Below are 9,307 nucleotides of genomic sequence, written 5' to 3' on the forward strand. Positions count from 1 at the left end.
TGAATGTTGCAAAAGTTTGAGTAAAAGTTTGAGTAAAAGTTTGAGGCTAACTTTTACTCCAACTTTTCACCTCAGCTTCCTCATTTTGCTGATACCAACGTTGGTGCAAAAGTTAGGGGTCTAACTTTTGCTCCAATGTTGGCCTTCTTTAGTGCACTTATGGCGCCAACGTTAGCCCAAAAGTTAGAGGCTAACGTTGGCGCAAACTTTTGGTGCCCAGGGAGTGATTTTCATGCGCCAACGTTAGCCAAAAAGTTAGGGGCTAACGTTGGCGCAAACTTTTGGTGCCCCAGGGAGTGTTTTGCATGTGCCAACGTTAGCCCAAAAGTTAAGGGCTAACGTTGGGGCAAACTTTTCACCCAAAAGTTTGTGCAAAAGTTTGAGGCTAACTTTTGGTCCAGCTTTTTGCTTCCTGGTTCATTTTCACTTATTCCAAAAGTTTGAGCTAAAGTTTGAGGCAAACTTTTGCTCAAACTTTTTGTCCTCTCTTCCTCCTAGCCATTCCTTCTTGCTTCAACCTTTCTCCAAGCTTTCTTCACCTATCATTAATCAACCAAACACATCAAAGCTATGCTCAAAATCATGAGATATTCATTCTTTCACAATATGTAACAAATATAGCATAAAACCTCATGAAATTGTATTAATTCATCTATGGTTGATTCAATCAAAGAAAGCATGAAAATCTACCCAAATTGGCTTGCTTAGAGCTCAAGAAAGTGCATAATTCAAGTGAAAACAAAAGAAAAAGACTAGTGAAACTAGGCTAAGATGACTTGTCATCACTATGCAGCATCCAGACACCCAAAATGACTGCACGAGCATTGATATTATTGACTCTCTGGTAAAAGAGGTCAATATGACTGAGAGTCTTGAATCAGAGCTAGAGGATATCTTTAAAGATGTTCAGTCTGATCTGGAGAAACCAGAGAGAATAATAGAACCTCTAAAAATCCCTCAGGAAGAGGAGAAACCTCCCAAACCCGAGCTCAAACCATTACCACCATCCCTGAAATATGCATTTCTGGGAAAAGGTGATACCTTCCCTGTAATCATAAGCTCTACCTTAGAGCCACAAGAAGAGGAAGCACTAATTCAAGTGCTAAGGACACACAAGACAGCTCTTGGGTAGTCCATCAGTGATCTTAAGGGCATTAGCCCAGCCAGATGCATGCACAAAATCCTATTAGAGGGTGACGCTAAGCCAGTGGTTCAACCACAGAGGTGGCTAAATCCAGCCTTGAAGGAGGTGGTGCAGAAGGAGGTCACTAAATTACTAGAGGCTGTGATTATTTATCCTATTTCTGATAGCCCCTGGTTAAGCCCTGTCCAAGTCGTCCCTAAAAAGGGTGGCATGACAGTGGTTCATAATGAAAAAAATGAACTGTTTCCTACAAGAACAGTTACAGGGTGGCGTATGTGTATTGATTATAGAAGGCTCAATACAGCTACCAGAAAGGATCATTTTCCTTTACCATTCATAGACTAGATGCTAGAAAGACTAGCAGGTCATGAATACTACTGCTTCCTGGATGGATATTCAGGTTATAATCAAATTGCAGTAGATCCCCATGATCAAGAGGAAACAGCATTCACATGTCCATCTAGAGTATTTGCATACAGAAGGATGCCATTTGGCCTGTGCAATGCACCTACGACCTTTCAAAGGTGCATGCTCTCAATTTTCTCTGATATGGTGGAAAAATTTCTGGAAGTCTTCATGGATGACTTTTCAGTATTTGGAGACTCATTCAGCTCCTGTCTTGCCCATCTAGTACTTATTCTAAAGAGGTTCCAAGAGACTAACCTGGTTTTAAACTGGGAGAAATGTCACTTTATGGTGACTGAAGGAATTGTCCTTGGGCACAAAATTTCGAACAAAGGAATAGAAGTGGATCAAGCTAAGGTAGAGGTAATTGAAAAATTACCACCACCTGCCAATGTTAAGGCAATCAGAAGCTTTCTGGGGCATGCAGGATTTTATAGGAGGTTTATAAAGGATTTTTCAAAAATTGCCAAACCTTTGAGTAATCTGCTAGCTGCTGACACTCCATTTATCTTTGATAAAGAGTGTCTGCAGGCATTTGAAACTCTGAAAGCTAAGCTAGTCACAGCACCAGTCATCTCTGCACCAGACTGGACATTATCATTTGAATTAATGTGTGATGCCAGTGACCATGCCATTGGTGCAGTGTTGGGACAAAGGCATGACAAGCTTCTGCACGTTATTTATTATGCCAGTCGTGTTCTAAATGACGCACAGAAGAACTACACAACCACAGAAAAAGAGTTACTTGCAGTGGTTTACGCCATTGACAAGTTCAGATCTTATTTAGTAGGATCAAAAGTGATTGTGTACACTGACCATGCTGCTCTTAAATATCTACTCACAAAGCAGGATTCAAAATCCAGACTCATAAGATGGGTGTTGCTTTTGCAAGAGTTTGATATAGAAATAAGAGACAACAAAGGGACAGAGAATCAAGTAGCAGATCACCTGTCCCGAATAGAACCAGTAGAAGGGGCGTCCCTCCCTCTTACTGAGATCTCAGAAAACTTTCCGGATGAGCACCTCTTTGCCATCCAGGAAGTGCCATGGTTTGAAGACATTGCAAACTACAAGGCAGTGAGATTCATACCCAAAGAGTATAGTAGGCAGCAAATAAAGAAATTGATCACGGATGCAAAGTACTATCTTTGGGATGAACCATATCCCTTCAAGAGATGTGCAGACGGAGTAATACATAGATGTGTGCCTAAAGAAGAAGCACAGAAGATCCTCTGGCACTGCCATGGATCACAGTATGGAGAACATTTCGGAAGTGAGCGAACAGCTACAAGAGTCCTCCAATATGGCTTCTACTGGCCTACTCTCTATAAAGACTCCCGAGTGTTTGTACTTAATTGTGACAATTGCCAAAGATCTGGCAATCTGCCTCACAGTTATGCCATGCCTCAACAAGGGATCTTGGAGATTGAGTTGTTTGATGTATGGGGTATTGACTTCATGGGACCTTTCCCACCATCATACTCAAACACTTACATTCTGGTGGCAGTGGATTATGTATCCAAATGGGTGGAAGCTATTGCAACACCCACTAACGATACTAAGACAGTGCTGAAATTCCTCCAAAAACACATCTTCAACAGATTTGGTATGCCTAGAGTACTAATCAGTGATGGGGGCACTCATTTCTGCAATAAACAACTTTACTCTGCTTTGGTTCGACATGGAGTTAGCCACAGGGTAGCTACTCCATATCATCCACAGACAAATAGGCAAGCTGAAGTCTCTAATAGAGAACTTAAAAGAATTCTGGAACGGACTGTGATTAACCGTAGAAGGGATTGGGCAAGAAGCTTGGATGATGCTCTGTGGGCATACAGAACAGCATTCAAGACACCTATAGGAACTTCTCCATACCAGCTGGTGTATGGAAAAGCCTGTCACTTGCCAGTGGAACTAGAACACAAGGCTTATTGGGCAACCAGATTCCTAAACCTTGATGCCAAGTTAGCTGGAGAAAAACGATTGCTCTAGTTAAATGAGCTAGAGGAATTCAAACTCAATGCTTTCGAAAATGCAAAAATTTACAAAGAGAAAGCAAAAAGATGGCATAATAAGAAATTATCATCCAGAGTCTTTGAGCCAGGGCAGAAAGTTCTGCTATTTAATTCTAGGCTCAGATTATTCCCCGCGAAATTGAAATCCCAGTGGAGAGGTCCATATGTGATTACAAGTGTGTCATCATATGGATACGTGGAGCTTCAGGATAATGATTCTAACAAAAAGTTCATTGTTAATGGACAGAGAGTTAAACATTATCTTGAAAGCAATTTTGAGCAAGAATGCTCAAAACTGAGACTTTATTAAAGCTCAGTAATAGTCCAGCTAAAGACAATAAATAAGCGCTTGCTGGGAGGCAACCCAGCCATTTACAAGGCTTATTTGTTAATTAATTGGTTTCTACAGGTTTATGTCAATTATCTTCAAGGTAAAATAGTAATTGCTTGAGTTCACGGAGTTACAAAAGGATTCAGAGGATAAAACAGCAAAAAGAAGCTCATTAGTGCGAAAAAAGCCAGTAAGAGATGTTTTGGGCGCTGAACGCCCAAAAGAAGCACTCACTGGGCATTCAACGCCAAAAAGGATAGCCATATGGGCGTTAAACGCCAGAAAGAAGCATCTTCTGGGCGTTGAACGCCAGAAAGAAGCACCTTCTGGGCGTTCAACACCAGATTTATAGCGTTCTGGGCGTTCAGAAAAACGCCCAGTGACAAAGGAGTTTCTGGCATTCAACGCCAGCTAGAAGCAACAACTGGGCGTCGAACGCCTAGAAGAAGCTGCAAATGGGTGTTAAACGCTCAAAACATGCAGCGTTTGGGCGTTTAACGCCAGGATGGTGGGGAGGAGGTAAATTCATTTTTACTTCACAATTTTTTTAATTTTTTATGTTTCAATTCATGATTTCTTGCATAAACATGTTACAAACTCTCATCCTTCAATTCCAAAAATTTTAAACCTAATTTCCAAAATCCCTTTTTCAAAAATATCAAATGTATCTTAATCCATAAACACAAATCTTTTTCCAATCCAATCCAACTCTTTTTCAAATTTTTCAAAACTCAATTATCTTTTAAAATCTTTTTCAAAATAAAAATTCAGATTTATCTTTTCCAAATATCATTCACAACTTTTTATTTTTAAATTATATCTTTTTCTTATCATATTTATCTTTTATAAATCATATCTTCTATCTTATCTTTTTAAAAATTTTCGAAGAAAAACAAACCCCTCCCTTTTAAATCCACATTCGGCTCCCCTCCTCTTGTCCACCATTCGACACTAGCTCTCCTTCTATCCCTCTCCTTTCTTTTCTTTTGCTTGAGGACAAGCAAACCTCTAAGTTTGGTGTGTTTATCCGTGATCACTAAACCATACCCACTAAGATCATGGCTCCTAAAGGAAAATAACCCACTCAAAGAGGCAAGAAAGAGAGTATTCCAAAACCACTTTGGAATCAAGGAAAGTTCTTAACCAAAGAACATTCAGACCATTACTACAAAATAATGGGTCTAAGGTCAATAATCCTGGAAGTCAAATTCGATCTGAAAGAAGATGAATATCCGGAGATCCAAGAGCAAATTTGAAATAGGAGCTGGGAAATCCTAGCTAATCCTGAAACAAAGGTGGGAAGAAACATGGTTCAGGAATTCTATGCGAATCTGTGGCAAACAGACAGGCAGAGAATATCTGGAACTGCTCTCTATGACTATCGGACCTTGGTCAGAGGATAGATTGTTCACATCCACCCTGATAAAATCAGGGAGATCTTTAAGCTACCTCAGCTGAAAGATGACCAGACTCCTTTAATAGGAGAATGATGAGAACAAATAAGGACCTGGACAAGATTCTAGAGGATATATGCATCCCTGGAGCCAGGTGGACCACCAGCACCAAGTGCGTCCCAAATCAACTCAAGAGAGAAGATCTCAAACTAGTCGCCAGAGGCTGGCTGGACTTCATTGGGCGTTCTATATTGCCCACTAGCAACCGTTCTGAAGTCATTGTTAAAAGAACAGTGATGATCCACTGCATTATGTTGGGAAGAGAAGTAGAAGTTCACCAGTTAATTTCGTGTGAACTTTACATAATAGCAAACAAGAACTCTAAAGACGCCAAATTGGCTTATCCAAGCTTAATATCTATGCTATGTAAAGATGCTGGATGATGTGTGGAAAACGATCCAACACAAAACTCACCGGCAAGTGTATCGGGTCGCATCAAGTAATAAAACTCACGGGAGTGAGGTCGATCCCACAGGGATTGAAGGATTGAGCAATTTTAGTTCAGTGGTTGATTTATTCAAGCGAATCAAGTATTGGTTGAGTGATTTGTATCCAACAGTAAGTAAATAGTAGGAAATGTAAAGGGAGAGGGATGAATTGCAGAAATTAAAGAGAATTGAAAGTAAAGGTGTTGAATCTTAAAGAACAAGAAATTAAATGACTGAAACTTAAAGTGCAAGAAATGTAAATTGCGGTAACTTAAAGTGCAAGAAATATAAATTGCTTGAATGGAAAAGGGATTTGAGGACTGGGAATTCAAAATTTAAGCAAGGGAAATTAAATTGCAGCAATTAACAAAGCAAGAGAAGAATTGGAATTGACTAGATCTCAAACAGAAATGGAAATTTGAGAAATTCTATTTGAACTAAAGGTATCCTAGTAGGTCTTCAATAACATTAACGTCAAACATAAATCTCCCAAATGACAAACAAATGCATCAAAACTCAACAGGTAAAATTTACAAATAAATTAATTAAAACTCAAAATCCACGTGACAACATCTTCAGCCGAAATGACCACAAGACAATGGAATATACTTCATGCCCAACAACCCCACATTGATTTTGAAAATACTATGTATCCCGGCCCCTTTTCCAGCCATGGCTCTGGCTTCTCCTCGACCTAGAAACTGATTCCTGCAACAAAACTAACATGTTCTTTAATAGGGAAACATATGGCAATTTAAGAAGCAGCATGAACAAACTAAAAGTAAATGCACATTGTAGTCAATTTTAAGTTATAATTTGATTATGCAATCTAAACTTGATAATTATGGAGCACAACATCGATGTCATTTATAAAGAAGAATCAAACCTCGTCCGCATTGTCTTCATCTACCAAACAGTTGCGGTGGTCATGATCGAACCCAAAGCACCTTCTGCAACATCTCCCATTCTTCGCATTAATGCTGCCTCGAGGAGCACCTTTTGACCTTATGATATGAGGATTTCCAATGTCAATGTCATTTCCAACAAGATGTGCATGTCCACCCTTGTCGCCTATGTAGCACATGGACTCTAACTCGTTTGACATATTCGCAACTACATTCACCACTTTTTCGTAGGTTTCTAAACCCTGTGCTGCCAAGAAACACATCTTCAAACAAGCAGCCCACAACGCACCGTACCTAATACGGAATGCCCGGTCCGGATCTGACTGGACCTCTGTTGTGCTAATTCTATCGAATTTGGCATCTTTACACCACCTCTTAAGAACCATTCGATTGAGCAACTCTTGTATGTCGAGCTCCTTTAGAACGCAGAATATGTGACCACAAAGAATACCTACACTATTCAACAACTTGCATGAACACTCGAACTTGTCAGAACTCTTATTATATAGCACCACATGGACACGATGTGGCTTTCTAAACTTCCTCAGCATAAACTTCTCAATGCTACCAAACCTATCCTTGTGCAGTACAATCATCCCACCAACACTTTCGATTTGTTCCTTTACCTCGAAGAATATTTCCCTTGTGTATAACTTACTAGCCAACCGCTCAAGAGACTCCAATCCGGTCGTCAGCACAGGATCAGTATACAATGACTTGTAATCCACAATGAACTCGTTGTTGTGGTAATCTTTAACAACACGATCCAGGTTCTCTACCAGCTCAAGCAAGCAATTTTCAGATTTTATAAATTTCTTTAATGATGAGTTTATGCCCTCACATCTGGATGTTGTTCGCAAGCCTGCACAAAATTTGTCGCACAAGTAAGCATGCACCCACTGCTCCTTTTTCTCGTATGTGCTTGCAATCCAATCATTATCCTCCAACCCAAAGCTATGGACCACTTCTGCCCAGTAATCTTCAAAGTCCTTAACATCAAAATGGACGTACACAGCTGTCTTGAACGCAGCACAGAAATCACTATCTTTTATTTTTTGAAGTGCATTCTGAGCAAGATGCCAGCTACATAGTCAATGGGTCGCGTTAGGGAACTCACTCCGAATCGCCTCCTTCATACACTCGTGACCATCTGTGACAACAACTTTTGGCTCCTTACTCTCCATAACCTCCAAAAAATGGCCCAACAACCATTTATATGATGGAATCTTTTCATCCTCTAGCAAACCAAATCCAAACATAATAGTCTGCCTATGGTGGTTAGTACCAGAAAAAATAACCAGAGGCATGTTGTAGAGATTCTTCTTGTAAGTGGAATCAAATGCCAACACATCTTCGAAGCACTTATAATTATATTGCATGTGGCCATCTGACCAAAAAAGATTACCTAGATGCTTCTCAACGCAGTACGAATATTTTACAATTACTAACGGATCCATCTCAATCTTACACTTTAAATAACTAATTGTTGCCGTAGCGTCCCATTCAACAATGCGGGATTGCCAAACATCATCCATATAGTTATACAAATCTTTCTTGATAAAGTTGACATTCCGATATCCACCACACAAGTGAGCAAAGAACCCCATGATTTGAGTTGTCTGGAATCCAGCCTCTTGCATGCTGTGTATGTGAGCTTTATTTCCATCAGTCAACTTTCGATGCGGCACCATTATGTTGGTGAAATCTAGTGGGGCCGAATCGTGACTATAATCCACAATAAACGTTTTCGTCCTCCACTTTCTAGAACTCATGTCCAAGTATACAACATACTTGGCATAACAATAGGTTCTGGTCTCTGCTTTATGAGCCATCTTCCTATCGACCCTCTCATAGTGCTTCTTCTCATGCAAACCTTGTTGATTGCAATAAAAGAACTTCCGCACGATATTCCTTTCCTCATTTTTCACAGAATCACCCTTTCGTACAGCGAATCCAGTCACTTTCACAAAAGCCACAGATGCTTTGTACGCCTCTTCCACACTATTATACTTGGCTGATTCCAATGCGGCGGCAGTTAAAACCGTTGATCCCAATTCTTCGTCACCATGTGGATTGTCAGCCGCAACGTGTATTCCTGTTGGTACCGGCATGGAACCCTCATCACCAGCCACTGAACCATCTTCTCTATTCCCCACTGCCGATTGCCCTTCCTCTGTCTCTAGTGACTGTGCAACACTTCCTTCATCGTCATCCTTTGAGTCTGTGCTCCATCCATCAGTCCATTGGACGGAGAAATCAACTTCCTTCTCCAAGGCTTTCCATCTCAAATCGGCAGCACTGTAAAAAGAAATTCTCATTCTAAAAAAGGCTAACTATTAATACCAAAGACCAAGGACAAGATATCTGATTAGCAGAATGACTAATAGGACAGATCAAAAGCAGAATTAAATTAATTACTAAAATTAAATTAATCACTATCAACAAAACAAAAACAACATGCAGGATACTGGCTACGAAAGAACATCATAACATGGTACGATGAATTAAATTAATAACTAGCAACAACATAAAAGCACTATGCACCATCATGGCTAACAAGGAAGATGATAAATTTTTCCATTGAATTAAACTAATTGATTTAAATTAACCATAATGGCTAAGAAT

General features: G+C 39.9%; 1 protein-coding gene across 1 annotated transcript; it reads right to left on the reverse strand.

Annotated features, from left to right (window-relative positions):
• Positions 1-6,657: 6,657 nt before the first annotated feature.
• Positions 6,658-9,000, reverse strand: LOC130966239 (protein FAR1-RELATED SEQUENCE 5-like). Its single transcript, XM_057891025.1, has 2 exons — positions 7,800-9,000; positions 6,658-7,697 (listed from the first exon to the last, which is right to left on the reverse strand). The coding sequence occupies exons 1-2, from the start codon at positions 8,998-9,000 to the stop codon at positions 6,658-6,660; spliced, it is 2,241 nt and encodes a 746-aa protein (XP_057747008.1).
• Positions 9,001-9,307: the final 307 nt, after the last annotated feature.

Source organism: Arachis stenosperma, chromosome 3 (assembly GCF_014773155.1).
Source record: "Arachis stenosperma cultivar V10309 chromosome 3, arast.V10309.gnm1.PFL2, whole genome shotgun sequence".
Taxonomy (NCBI): Eukaryota; Viridiplantae; Streptophyta; class Magnoliopsida; order Fabales; family Fabaceae; genus Arachis; species Arachis stenosperma.

Coding starts and splice junctions, on each gene's coding strand:
- LOC130966239 (XM_057891025.1), bottom strand. CDS start 9,000: ATGAGAATTTCTTTTTACAGTGCTGCCGATTTGAGATGGAAAGCCTTG. Junction 7,698..7,799: donor TATGAAGGAGGCGATTCGGA/GTGAGTTCCCTA, acceptor CGTTCAAGACAG/CTGTGTACGTCCATTTTGAT.